This window comes from Triticum dicoccoides, chromosome 5B (genome assembly GCF_002162155.2).
Source record: "Triticum dicoccoides isolate Atlit2015 ecotype Zavitan chromosome 5B, WEW_v2.0, whole genome shotgun sequence".
In the NCBI taxonomy this organism is placed as follows: domain Eukaryota; kingdom Viridiplantae; phylum Streptophyta; class Magnoliopsida; order Poales; family Poaceae; genus Triticum; species Triticum dicoccoides.
In genome coordinates, this window is record NC_041389.1 from 328,642,219 (window position 1) to 328,656,819 (window position 14,601).

The window sequence follows — 14,601 nt, forward strand, 5'->3', positions numbered from 1 at the left end:
TCTCTCTGTCTCTCATGTGTTCTTAAGATAGTTCATTGCAGATGTTTTGAGCAGGTCATTCAACGAATTTGCTTGTTACTTTTGAAGGGTGTGTGTGTGTCTTCTAGATGGTTAAAAGTCACCTGAGATACTTCAAGTTCTGGTGAAGGATTCAAAAAGCTTGTACAAGGGCCGATGATCGCCTTGTTCGTGGAAGATCAACTCCAAGTTAAGTCTTGACCTTTTATGGTACCAAGTCATGATGTAATAGGTGGCCATACCCTCAGTGGGCTCTTTGTGGGCAACATTGTTGTGATGGTCCGAACCTTTCTCCATCAACGAGGAGTAGGATAGCGCCAATTATTTGAATCTAGGTAAAACATATAATATATTTTTTCTTCCTGGAAAGTGCCCCTATAGTATAAATAGGAACTGAAAGTCACATCCCCGAGCAGTTGAATATAGGTGGTGGGATTGTACATCAATTCTTTGGACCAAACAAGCAATGCTCATTTGCTACGCAATGCTAACTTGCACTCTTTTTGTGCCTCGGTTTGCTTTTCGACATCCCACAAAGCTATGGGGACATTTATCACTTTTGGAAACATTATATTTGTCGTCTCCCATAGAACTTGGAACAAAAATTAAGAGCTTCCCACATGAAACTTGAACGTTATAAATTGAAACTTTCTTGAGTCTCAACAAACCCCCAAATGTTTAACTAACACATAGACATAATTCAACTAATTTTTTTGAACTTTGAACGGCGTTGAGCGATCTTTTGACATAATTCCGAAGCCTCCAACTGAAGTTAAGATCAGCTTCTCGACAAGGTATTTTGACCTTTTAAACTAAATTTTTGATACCTTCTTGTTGAAATCAAGAAACTTTTCTCTATACATAGGAGAACTTTATAACTTTGCACTACACTTTTGTCCAACCCAAAACGGAAAGGAAAAAACATTGCATTTTGCATGATTTTAGTCAATTAGATTAGTGCAGTAATTCTGTTGTGATTTTGATGGTGGGCAAATGGAGACTTTAGAGCATCTCCAACCACAGCCCTATTTTTGGGCACGAAAACATGGTGAAGTAAAAAATTTAGAGCACAAAAGCGCCTTTTTTTTGCACGAGCAAGCGCCGTCTCCAACAGCAGCCCCATAATAGGGCAAAAAATATTTTTTCCTTTTTTTGGCACGAGCAACACCATCTACAACATCAACCATATAATAAAGCACAAAAGGCGGTACAAAATAGGGCAAAACTGCTCCAACTGCTGCCCTAAAATAGGGTGTGAGCGGCATGGAGCGTATTGGTGTCGGCGGCGGGGTCGGACGAGCCGGCCATGATGCACGGCAGCTAGCCGGCGGGCGGATTCGAGAGTTTCCGGCCGCATGCAGGCGTCCGAAAGCAGCCTCACGTTTTTGGGCATCCGCCGAAGTGTCCCAAATTTGCCGCACGAGGAGCCTCTTTTTAATGCTGCCTAGTTTTTTTAAAATTTTATTTTAAGATTTGGCAGCTGTTGGAGGCCTTTTTTGACCTTTCCTGGGTCCACAGGGCAGTGATTGTACTGCGTACTGCAGATGATCCTACCCCCAAAAATAGGGCTGCCATTGGAGATACTTTTAGTCAGTTATAAGCTCGTCATGATTTTGATGCATCTCGCGCCGTATGAGTAATTTTGCATCTTGTGCTTCTATTCTTGCAAACACCTGAGTTTCTACCCCTCAAAAAAAGATACCCTGAGTTTCCTTTTATTCATTCCTCCTGTACAATCTGTTACTACGCTCCAAACCACCATTGCTGATCCAACCAACCTGTACTGTACATGCGTACTGCTCAGTGCTCAGGCAGCCAACATCGCTCTCCTCTCTCAGCCAACTTCTGGGTCAGGCCATCAATCATGGCCTGAACACAGCTCGCAACTCTCCTGATCTCTCGCCGACTCATCATCTCTCCTTAACTAACAACTATGCTACTACATAATGCTGCAGCCAGGATTCTGTTCTTGATGCTGATAAGCAGGAGGAGCAGGGTAGGAGGAGTAAACCGGGTAGGACGGCATGGCGTTGTACTGCTGATACGCGGGGTACGTGATCGGCGCAGCCGCGTTTTGAGAGTAGCCGCCGCCGCCGCCACCTTTGGAACCGCCACCCTCCTTGCCGCCAAAGCTCCCGCCGCCGTCGCCGCCGTATCCATAGCCGTCCTTCTTCTTCTCGCCGGCGCCGTACCCGTAGGCGGCGCCGTAGCCGTCCTTCTTCTTGTCGTCGCCGGAGGACACGCTGAGGAGCTCTGCGTAGCCTAGGCTGCGCCGGAGCATCGTCGTCAGCGAGATCGGGTCGACGCCATCCCCAACGATGATGATCTTTTCCCCCTCCATCGCCGCGGATGTCACGCCTGAGGAATTGAATTGAGCACCTCCTCGTAAGCACAAGAAGATGGAACGACGGATTACGGATTAACCGATTAACTGTTATCTGTGGCTTGTTCATACCTGACATGCCAACGGCAGCCTTGAAGGCCTTCCTCCTCTTCCTCTCATCATCCAGAGCCAACTTGAGGACAATCTTTTGCTGCAACAAATACAAAAAAATTCAGAACGACGCACAAAATTGAGCAAATTGAACACTTTGTCCTGGAACAAGACAAGTAGGTAACATACCTTAACCATCCTGCGACTTGCACCAAATCCCACACAACCTCTAGTCGATTTGTCCTTTTAGCTAGATTTGCAGCAGACTAAGCAGACTAGCTACTCTTGAAGAGTGGTTTTGCTTTCGTGCAATGTGACAGATGCAACAGACGAGCCGCCTCTTATGAGCAGCAAGGAGACGTCCTGGCCATTTATAGGCTGGCAGAGAGAAGAGAGGGACGAGGGAAGCAGCAACGAAGGGTCTGGAGAGAGAAATGTGGCCAAATGGGACAAAACAAGTAATCAGCCAATCAAACAGTGCATTCTCTATACTGAATTATTGACGCGCCTGGCTCTGTGCCAAACGCTCGAGCTGGCTGCTGCTCCTCCCTTAAGCTCAATATCGTATTAGTGGTTGACACTCTCTGCTCGGTGCTAATGCGGCAGAAGTTTCCACGCATTTGCTCTTGCTCCAAATTATCACACAGCTAACGCGCGCGCGCTCTCTCTCTCTGTCGGAGTAATGGGTCACGGATAGGCTCACTCGAGACTCAAAATTTATCAAGACTTTGGACCAGCTCCGCCTAGCTGAGCCTCAAGCCGAAACTCCGCCATCTGAGGCCGGCTGGCTCGGCGGCCGGCTGCCAGAGGGCGGGTTACCCAAGACAACGACGCTCCGAGTGGCCGGCTCCTGGCGGCCGCCCTCCAGAGAGGGCGGCTACAGGCAGGCGGCTACTTCACGACTACGGGGCGGCCGAGCTCCCATCAAGAGTACAAGACGAAGTATGGCTACAGTGAAACACGTCGCCTCCCACGCTCGAGATGGGCGTGGCTATAGTGCTCCATACAGACGGAGATCTCCACACGACGGAGCACTGTGCCGTGTCTATCCTGACGTTGCTCCTAGCATGCGGAGTCCTGTTCCCCACGACGGCCTGTCGGTACAGCCCGCCAGAGGCGGGCCCTATCGGACAGTGACCCCAAAGAAGATGGCGGAAGTTCGACCAGGTGGATCAGAGAGGGGCCGACCTCCAGCAGGCGGCCGTCCCTTGCCCCGAGGTGAGCAAGCCATTAAGCTGACAAGACCAGGTGTGGCTACAGTGTCCTCCCACCAGGCGGTGGGACTGTAGCCACGCTAAAGATGACCAAGCCCCCGTCACTGGGGATACGGCTACAGTGAACAGCCACCAACCAGTCGGCAGGGCCCACCAGGCGGAAGGCCCCAGCGGTCGGCGGAGAAGCCGGAGGCCGGAGACACTGACGGCCGGGCCCGGCAGCCGACCAGATTACCATTGTACCCCTGGGGGTAGGCCTATATAAACCCCCCAGGCCACCCATGCAAAGGGTTCCCACTCTGAGAGAACTAGCCAGAAACCTAGGGCCGGGGAGAGCTAGCCTTGCCTTCTCCTTCCCCTAGACACAGCTCAAGGAGCACTTTGTATCACTAGTGCCTTAGTGATCATGCGGAGACCCCGCACAGCAGGAGTATGGGTATTATCTCCACGGAGAGCCCCCAACCTGGGTAAAGTTTGCCGGCGTATGTGTCTACGCCTCATCCCGCTTCCAGGCACCGGCGACGTTCTACTCGCTCCCACCATGATAAGCCATCCATTGGCATATGTCGCACCCAACCCCCGACATTTGGCACCCACCGTGGGGCGAGGTGCACCGTCTCCCGGAGATCTGCTCTGGACGGGAACCCTGTTCCTTCCTGGCGAGCAAAGCCAACCCAGCACGCCCGACGGTGTCAGCCCCGACGCGCTGCACGGTGCGGAGATTGCCTGCGCGGCAAGCTGCCTCGCTGACCTCGTCGGCGAGATCGACCTCTCCAACGAGCCGGCTTCTGACGCGGGCACAAGCTGCCCTGAGAGCCGCCTCGTCAGCCTCCTCGACCAGCTCCATGTCGCCAGCGAGCCTGCTGCGGACCTGGAGTCCGTCGGCTCGACCGATCCGATGATCGTCGACTCCGACACGGCGTCGCTCGACGCGTTCCCCACCAACGTGGTGGTCTACGACGAGCCGCCTCCTCGCGAGTACAGCGGCGGGAGCACCGTCCCGGAGGTGTTCGTCATCAACAGCGAGGAGCGCTCGGACGGGTGTACTCAAGATCCCCACGACGCCGCTTTGCGCGACCTCACGGCGCCCATCCCGAGGGCGCGGACGTTGAGGCGCTGGAGGCACGCCACCTCCAGCTTCTCGAAAATATTGGCCGCCTGGCCAGCATGCGCCGGCTTTCGGACGCCTATCGGCGTGAGATGGACCGGGCCGTAGGCGGCACGCCGGCTCCTGAGGGGCATAGCCGCCTCGGCACAGTTCGGTAGCGTGGCGCGACCGTCGCCAGCATGTTCGGGGCAGAGCGCCCCGTCTACGCCACACCTGCGGAAAACATCCGGGCCGCCCAGGCGGTAACGGATGAGCTGGACAAATGCGACGGCGACGAGCGCCGCCTCATGACGAAGCGAGTCCAGCAGCTCCTGGACGCGGCAGCCGCGCAGCACGAGGTCGCCTGCCGCGCCGAAGTCCCACCCGGACGAAACAACGAGCCGCCCCCACGCCGAGATCATGGGGCGACCTCCCGGACGCCGACTGGTGGCGCCCGCGGAGGAAAGGGCAACGAGCCGATTGCCAGCCGCAGTCGGACACGCCTTTCCATCGAGCGGGACGAAGACGGCCGCCCTCGCGCAGTAAAGGGGCAAGGAGACTTGCCGCCTTCCCCACCTCGTGGAGCAAGATACCCCACCCCGCCTCCTGTCACGCATCCGACACTCGGCGACCGCCTTGGCCGTCGGGAGGGAGTCGGAGAGAATGATGCTCGCCATCGGATAGATCGTCTCAACCGATCCCTGGTGCTCGAAGAAGAAGATGCGCTGGGCCCGCCCTGTTTCGGCCCCCGAATCCGAGATGAGCCCTTCCCTAAAGGGTTCACCCTCCCGCGAGACACACCCAAGTACACCGGCTCTGTGAAGCCGAAGGACTGGCTGGTCGACTACTCCACGGCCGTCAGTATAGCGAACGGCAACAAGCGTGTTGCCGTGAAGTACGTCCCGCTCATGCTTCAGGGCACCGCCCGGACGTGGCTCAACAGCCTGAAGCCCCGCAGCATTAACAGCTGGGTTGATTTCACCGAGGTCTTCATTCGCAACTTCACCAGCACCCACAAGCGGGCTCCCAAGCCCCGACAGCTCTCCTTGTGCGTTCAAGGACTCACAGAGTCGACTCGCGACTACCTCACGCACTGGACCGAGGTGCGCAATTCCTGCGAAGGCGTGCATGAGGTGCAGGCGATCGAGTACTTCACCGCCGGGTGCCGAGAGGGCACCCTCCTCAAGCACCGATTCCTCTGCGACGAGCCCGAGACCCTCGATGAGCTGCTGGTCATCGCCGACAAGCATGCCACGACCGACTCCTCCATGAAGGCGGAAATCCTGGTTGATGCATCCGGCAAGGTGGCCCCTCAGGCGCCTCGGACTTCGGCTGGTGACACCAGTCGACGACAGCAACCAGGAGATCATAAGTGGAAGGCCACCCAGCCGGCAGGTGGCGACGGTCGAGGATCAGCAGCCAGAAGGGCAGCCGGCCCCCAAGCGTCAGAAGGGCGGCAAGACCAATTGGTTGCCTGCTTTCTCTTATGAGCAAACCTTGGATGCACCCTGCAAGTTCCATAGTGGCGCGAAGCCCTCCAACCACACAACTCGCAAGTGTCACTGGCTCACCAGAATTGCCAAGGGAGATGGACTCCTGCCTCCTCCGCCTGCCGGCCCGCCGCCTCCTCAGCCGTAGCAGCCAGCGGCCCGGCCAGTCGGTGCCATACAAGACGAGTACTCGGAGGAGCATGGAGCCTACGTTGTGTTTACCAGCGTGGCCGATGACAGGCGCAGTAGACGGAAACAACAACAAGAAGTGCAAGCAGTGGCCTCCAGTACTCCAGAGTTCATGCATTGGTCCGAGAAGCCTATCAGTTGGAGCAGGGCCGACCACCCGGAAGTGATGCCTTCCCCTGGTTCATATGCCCTGGTCTTGGAAGCAATCCTTGCAACGGAGAGGCGGGCCGCCCGTTTCTCCAGAATCCTGATAGATGGCAGCAGCAGCATCAATATCCTGTACCGTGACACAATGGAGAAGTTGGGAATCAAGCAGAAGCAGCTCACCCCCAGTCGGACTGTTTTCCATGGCATAGTCCCTGGCCTTTCCTGCTCACCAATCGGCAAGACACAGATTGATGTCCTCTTCGGAGACAAGAATCACTTCCGCGGAGAGTCAGTTTGGTTTGAAGTGGTGGACCTTGAGAGCCCCTACCATACCCTGCTTGGCCGGCCTGCTCTTGCCAAGTTCATGGCGGTCCCCCACTACGCCTACCTCAAGATGAAGATGCCAAGTACCAAGGGAATCCTGACAGTAGTCGGAGACTACAAGAGATCGATCGCCTGCGCTGCAGATAGCAGCAGGCTGGCCGAGTCCCTCGTGATCGCTGCCAAGAAGCGGCTCCTTGAACGGGTGGTGGCGTTGGCAGGCAAGAAGCCAGAAATGTCACCCATCCCCCAGGAGTCGGAGGCTGAGGGCTCGTTCAAGCCGGCCAAGGAAACAAAGAAAATACCCTTGGACCCGGAGCACCCGGAGAGGCACACTGTTGTAGGCACAGGCCTTAACGGCAAATAGGAAAGCGAGCTCGTCGATTCCTCCGTGAGAATCGGGATATCTTTGCATGGTCTCCCAAAGACATGTCGGGTGTCCCGACGGATTTCGCCGAGCACAAGCTACATGTCTGACCTGACGTCAAGCCGGTCAGGCAGCCCTTGCGCTGCCTGTCGGAAGAGAAGAGAAGAGTTGTCGGAGAAGAGATAGCCCAGCTCCTAGCAGCCGGATTCATTATGGAAGTATTGTTTCCAGAGTGGCTGGCCAACCCAGTCCTAGTGTTGAAAAAGAACAAGCAGTGGCACATGTGCATTGACTACACCAGCCTCAACAAAGCCTGCCCTAAAGATCCCATTGATCTGCCAAGGATTGATCAAGTAATAGACTCCACAGCCGGATGCGAGCTGTTGAGTTTCTTGGATGCATACTCTGGGTACCACCAGATCAAACTGAACCTGGCTGACAGACTGAAGACCGCCTTCATCACGCCATTTGGAGCCTTCTGCTACCTGACCATGACGTTCGGCTTGAGAAACGCCGGCGCCACGTTCCAGCGTTGCATGCAGAAGTGCCTCCTCAAGCAACTCGGCAGAAATGCCCATGTATATGTGGATGATGTGGTGGTGAAGACGGAGAAGCGTGGCACGCTGCTGGAGGACCTCAAGGAGACCTTTGAGAACTTGCGCTGATTCCAGATCAAGCTCAACCCGGAGAAATGTGTCTTTGGAGTACCAGCCGGCCAACTCCTCTGTTTCCTGGTCTCAGAGCGCGGCATAGAGTGCAATTCCATGAAGATCAAAGCAATTGAGATGATGAAAGTGCCCACCCGACTGCTTGACGTGCAGAAATTCACTGGCTGCTTGGCGTCAGTCAGCCGTTTCATCAGTCGGCTGGGCGAGAAGGCCCTTCCCCTGTACCAACTCATGAAGAAGACCACTTTTTCGAGTGGAACGACAAGGCGGACGAAGCATTTCTCCAACTCAAGAAAATGTTGGCAACCCCGCCTATCCTGGCAGCTCCGACTGAGAAGGAGCCCATGCTCCTCTACATTGCAGCCACCAGTCGGGTTGTCAGCATAGTCATGGTGGTAGAGCGCAAGGAGAAGGACAAAGCATTGTCAGTCCAGAGACCGGTGTATTACCTGAGCGAAGTGTTGTCCGCCTCCAAGCAAAACTACCCCCACTACCAGAAGATGTGTCACGGCATGCACTTCGCCGCCAAGAAGCTGAAGCCCTACTTCCAAGAGCACCCAATAACTGTTGCTTGCACAGCTCCACTCGTTGAGATCATTGGGAGCCGAGACGCCTCTGGCCGAGTGGCCAAGTGGGCCATTGATTTGGCCCCTTACGCCATCTACTACCAGCCTCGCACCGCCATCAAATCACAAGTGTTGGCTGATGAGGTTATGTACCTAGGGTAGGGTCATGGACCTATCTAGGATACCCTACCCAAGGACATCCTTAGAAGAAACTACCTTCCAGTCGACCAAGAGGGACTTCACTCGATGAACTCAAGGACACTCGACGATGAAGATAACCACTCGACCATGAAGCTAACCACTCAACGGCCAGGAGACCTAAAGTCACTCAGCACGCAACGGTCTGTCATTAAGTAGCTTTAATAGTCTTCATGACACTTTATGACGGCGTTACCAGTAACCCCCTGTCTTAATGTACTTTAAACCCTGCATAACTGAGGGCCGGAGGGGTCTGGCGAACTCTATATAAGCCACCCCCCTCCTCAGTGTAAAGGGTTCGCACCCCTATAACTCATATACACAGAAACCAGTCGACCGCCTCCGGGCTCTGAGACGTAGGGCTGTTACTTCCTCCAAGAAGGGCCTGAACTCGCTAAACACTCGTGTGTACAACTACTCCATAGCTAGGATCTTGCCTCTCCATAACTACCCCCCATTCTACTGTCAGACTTAGAGTCACGACAGTTGGTGCCCACCTTGGGGCAGGTGTCTTAGCGACTTTTTGGAGAAGTTGCAATTTGTCCGATTGCCTTCATCATGGTTTCTGGCGGAGCTCTAGTCAAGGGCCGCGAGATCCGTCTTGGTGCGCTCGCTTTCATGGCCGATGACTCCGCTTGGCTTCAGGAGGCACCACTCGACATCGACGCGCTCCCCGTCCGTGGGGTGACGCACTTTCGGGCGTGTGTGCGCGGCGTCCTGCTGCGGCAGCCGTCGACCCCATATCGGTCGACTCCTGTGCCGTCCTCCCCCCTTGTCTCCCGCCAGCGCAAGCGCTCCGGTCGGTCGAGACTTCAGCGGTGGGTGAGACACGCTGTGGCTCGCCAATCAGCCACCACCCAGGTCGCGGCAATTGAGCCCGACGAGTCTCTCTATGGCCTGTTCGATCTGTTGACTGGCTCCGTAGGGACTGCATCTGAGTGCGACAGCAGTGATCCAGCGGCGGAGGTCCTGATGGTCAACGGGCCTCGTAGTCCTCCCGGCTTCCCCCGCATCGACGGGATGGACGATGGAGGCGACCCCGCTTAGGTCCACGAAGAATATCAGCCTGAACCGCTCACTTCGCAGCAAACAGAAGAACTTCGCCGCCGGAACATGGATGCCCTGCATACTCCCATTGCAGGAGAAACTCCTGAGGCTCGTGCTTTGGAAGAAGCGCATTTGGCCAACTTGGCTAAACGCACTCGACTGGAGAACCTCCAGCGAGCACTCAACGAGCGTGCGCGTCAGCAAGTACCCGACTCCAGCCGACGTCAGCTCTTTCTGCAACCGACTCAGGTATACCGAACCCCGATTCAGAATTTAGCAGCTGCAGCCCGCATAGCAGAGTCAATTCAGCCCTCTCAGTGAGAGGCTGGAAGAGGCTTGTTGCAGATCAGGGATTTGCTCCGGGCAGCAGGAGATCAGAATTCAGCTATGTCACAGTCGCGCAACAGGATTCACAGCGGATCCGTCGCTGCGAATACTGTTCAGTCGGCTCACAGCCCTAGGTCGCCTCCGAGGCGCGTTGGGCGTGAAAGCCGGCGGGACCATTATGATGACCGATTCGATCGTGATGATAGGCGTCGAGTGCCCACACCTCCTCCGAGGAGTGGGTCTAACGCCCATCGGCAGCAAGATGACAGGTGCCAGCTCAGTGTTGGGCGGAGAGCTCCGGTCGACCCCAGAGAACCAGGCTTTGACGCGAGATCCGTCATCGTGCAAGGTTTGGTCGACCGAAACAGAGCTCATAGAGGTGGCCTTGACAGAGATGTGCCCACTAGCAGCAGAGTCCATGTTTTAGGTCCAGAGTGCTTTAGCAGGGCCATCAGAGCCGTAGTGATACCCCCCAACTTCACGTTGGCGACTGGAGTAAGTAAGTTCACCGGAGAGTCGAAGCCTGAAACTTGGCTTGAAGACTACCGAGTGGCTGTACAGATTGGTGGTGGTAATGATGAGGTGGCCATGAAGCATTTGCCACTCATGCTAGAGGGTTCGGCCAGAGCGTGGTTGAATCAGTTAGCTCCTAGCAGCATTTACACCTGGGAAGATCTTTCTCGGGTGTTCGTCAGGACGTTCGAGGGAACTTGCAAGCGACCGGCCGGATTGACGGAGCTGCAAGTCTGCGTACAAAAGTCGAGTGAAACACTGAGAGATTACATCCAGAGATGGATCACTTTGCATCATACCGTGGAGAATGTGTCGGACCACCAAGCGGTCTGCGCCTTCAAGGATGGTGTTAAGAACAGAGAGTTGAGCCTGAAATTTGGTCGAACTGGAGATATGACCCTGGGTCGAATGATGGAGATTGCCACCAAATACGCCAACGGCGAAGAAGAGGACAGGCTCTGGAGTGGCAAGTATAAGCCGAGTCAGTCGGAAAAAGGAAACTCCAGTCGGAAGCAGAAACAGAAGGCCGAGCCAGCTGCTCCGGGAGAGGCTCTGGCCGTGACTCAGGGCAAATTCAAAGGGAAGCCCAAAGGATCTTGGAACCCCAAGAAGGTAAAGGATAAGGAAGGTAATGACGTGATGGATCTGCCGTGTCACATCCACACGAAGAAAGACGAAGAGGGTAACTTCATCTACCCGAAACATACCACTCGCCACTGCCGGCTCTTAATCTAGCAGTTCCAAGGGAAACAGCCCAAGGACAAAGATAAGGAGTCAGACAAGGCTGAGGACAAGGAGGACAGTGATGGAGAGTACCCGCATGTCAATTCCACCCTGATGATTTTTGCTGACGTAGAGAGCAAAAGTCGACTGAAAGTGATCAACCGAGAGGTCAATATGGTCGCCCCAGCGACACCAAGCTATTTGAAATGGTCGCAAACTCCCATTACGTTCGACCAATCCTACCACCCCACTCACATTGCCACCCCTGGGAGGCAAGCGCTAGTGGTCGACCCCATCGTCGAAGGCACTCGACTGACGAAGGTCTTGATGGATGGCGGCGGTGGGTTGAACATACTGTATGCAGAGACGCTCAAGGGAATAGGCATTCCGATGTCCAAGCTCAGCTCCAGCAACATGAGTTTCCACGGAGTCATTCCTGGAAAGAAGGCTGAGTCACTCAGTCAAATAGCTTTGGATGTAGTGTTCGATGACTCGAAGCATTTCCGCAAAGAGAAGCTGACATTCGAAGTCGTGGATTTCCAGAGCGCTTACCACGCCATTTTGGGAAGGCCAGCCTATGCCCGCTTCATGGCTCGACCATGTTATGTGTACCTCAAATTAAAGATGCCTGGCCCCAAAGGAGTGATCACTATCACCGGCAGTCGGAAGAAGGCAGAAGAGTGTTTCCAGAAAGGCTCGAAGATCGCAGATGACCAGATAACAGTGGTAGAGCTGGAAGGATACAAGAAAAACGCAGATCCGAGTGATTTGCTGCGGGCCAAGAAGCCTACCACAGAGTCAGCATTCCATTCGTCAGGGGAGACGAAGCCAGTTCATATCCACCCGACTGACCCCAACGCGGCTCCGACCCATATTTCCACAACACTCGACTCCAAATAGGAAGAAGCGCTCATCCAGTTCCTCCATGTGAACTAGGACATCTTTGCATGGAAGCCAGCTGACATGCCGGGTGTTCCCAGGGGACTGGCTGAGCATCGCCTTAGAGTCGACTCAAAAGCGAAACCTATTAAGGAACATCTTCGACGGTCCGCCGTTCAGAAGAAAAAAGCCATTGGCGAAGAGGTGGCTCGGCTCCTTGCAAATCCGAGAGGTGTACCACTCCGAGTGGCTCGCCAATGTCGTCATGGTTCCCAAGAAGGCCAACTCACTTCACATGTGCATTGATTTCAAACATATCAGTCGGGCCTGCCCGAAAGATCATTTTCCTCTCCCTCGCATCGACCAAATTGTCGACTCGACTGCGGGGTGCGAGAGATTGTCTTTTCTAGACGCCTATTCCGGGTATCATCAGATCCGTCTGTATGGACCTGATGAAATCAAAACAGCTTTCATCACTCCATTCGGGTGCTTCTGCTATATCACCATGCCATTCGGCCTCAAGAATGCCGGAGCCACGTTCATGAGAATGATTCAAAAGTGTTTACTCACTCAAATCAGTCGGAATGTGGAAGCATACATGGATGATATCGTGGTCAAGTCACGAAAGGGTTCCGACCTGTTGACGGACCTAGCTGAAACATTTGCCAATCTCAGGAGATATGATATCAAGCTCAATCCATCAAAGTGCACATTCGGAGTGCCTGGCGGAAAGTTACTCAGTTTTCTCGTTTCAGAGCGAGGAATCGATGCTAATCCAGAAAAAGTTAGCACCATACTCCGAATGAAACGCCCTGTGCGTGTGCACGATGTCCAGAAACTTACTGGATGCTTGGCTGCGTTAAGTCGATCCATCTCTCGCCTCGGTGAAAAGGCGTTGCCTCTTTACCGACTGATGAAGAAGGCAGACAAGTTCGAGTGGACTCCAGAAGCTGATGCAGCGTTTGCCGAGCTAAAAGCTCTGCTCTCCACCCAGCCGGTGCTTGCTGCTCCAATTAGCAAAGAGCCTCTGTTGCTTTACATTGCAGCCATAGGACAAGTCGTCAGTACAGTACTTACGGTCGAGCGGGAAGAAGAAGGTAAAACCTTCAAAATTCAGCGCCCAGTGTATTATCTCTCTAAAGTTCTGACCCCATCGAAGCAAAGATATCCTCATTACCAGAAGCTCGTATATGGGATCTACATGACCATGAAGAAGGTTGCCCATTATTTCTCTGATCATGACATTACAGTCTTCAGCGACGCACCATTGTCAGAGATTCTGCACAACAGAGATGCACCTGGTCGAGTGGCTAAATGGGCGATTGAACTCCTTCCCCTTGATATCAAATTTGAGGCAAAGAAAGCCATTAAGTCCCAAGCTATAGCAGATTTCCTTGCTGAGTGGATTGAACAGCAGCAGCCGACTCAAGTTCACTCGGAGCATTGGACCATGTTCTTTGATGTTCTTTGATGGCTCTAAGATGTTAAATGGTTCTGGTGCTGGAGTAGTATTGGTTTCTCCCCGAGGAGATAAGCTCAGATATGTGCTCTAGATCCACTTTGATTCCTCCAACAATGAAGCAGAATATGAAGCACTTTTGTATGGGTTGTGCATGGCCATTTCACTCGGCGTCCGTCGCCTTATGGTTTATGGCGACTCAGATTTGGTGGTCAATCAGGTGATGAAGGAGTGGGACGTTAGAAGCCCAGCCATGACTTGATACTGCAATGCAGTGAGGAAGCTTGAAAAGAAATTCGAAGGGTCAGAGCTCCATCACGTTCCCCGACTGAAAAATCAAGCAGCCGATGACTTGGCGAAGATAGGTTCCAAGAGGGAAGCCATTCCGAGTGGCGTGTTTTTGGAGCATGTTTACACACCATCGGTTCAAGAAGATCCTTTCACTGAAGAAGCCCCGCAGCCCAAAAGCGCCACAGATCCAATTGATGTCGAGGTCCCAGCTGTGGTCGACTTGATCATGGAAGTTTTGGTCATCACACCTGATTGGACAGTGCCCTATATCGCCTATATTTTGAGAAAGGAACTCCCCGAGAATGAAGAAGAAGCTCGAGAGATCATCCGCCGGTCCAAAGCCTTCACTGTCATGAGGGGTCAGTTATACAGAGAAAGTGCGACTGGAGTCAGCCAGAAATGCATAACACCGGAGGAAGGTCGAATGATTCTCAACGACATCCACTCGGGGACCTGTGTCCATCATGTGTCTTCTCGGACCATCGTGGCTAAAGCATACCGAGCTGGTTTTTATTGGCCCAGAGCGAATGAAATGGCAAAGGAGATAGTCGACAAGTGTGAGGGATGTCAATTTTACTCCAATATGTCACACAAGCCCGCCTCAGCTTTAAAGACCATACCACTTGTTTGACCCTTTGCAGTATGGGGGCTGGATATGGTCGG

At 53.9% G+C, this 14,601-nt stretch overlaps 1 protein-coding gene across 1 annotated transcript; it reads right to left on the reverse strand.

Annotated features, from left to right (window-relative positions):
• Positions 1–1,704: 1,704 nt before the first annotated feature.
• LOC119305462 (keratin, type II cytoskeletal 1-like) lies at positions 1,705–2,780 on the reverse strand. The gene is made up of 3 exons (XM_037581971.1): positions 2,642–2,780; positions 2,474–2,552; positions 1,705–2,376 (listed from the first exon to the last, which is right to left on the reverse strand). The coding sequence occupies exons 1-3, from the start codon at positions 2,648–2,650 to the stop codon at positions 1,958–1,960; spliced, it is 507 nt and encodes a 168-aa protein (XP_037437868.1). The 5' UTR covers positions 2,651–2,780; the 3' UTR covers positions 1,705–1,957.
• Positions 2,781–14,601: the final 11,821 nt, after the last annotated feature.

Bases quoted from the DNA above. Each gene is read 5' to 3' on its own strand.
- LOC119305462 (XM_037581971.1), bottom strand. The intron at 2,377-2,473 runs GTATGAACAAGC...TCAATTCCTCAG, and splicing joins GGCTGCCGTTGGCATGTCAG to GCGTGACATCCGCGGCGATG.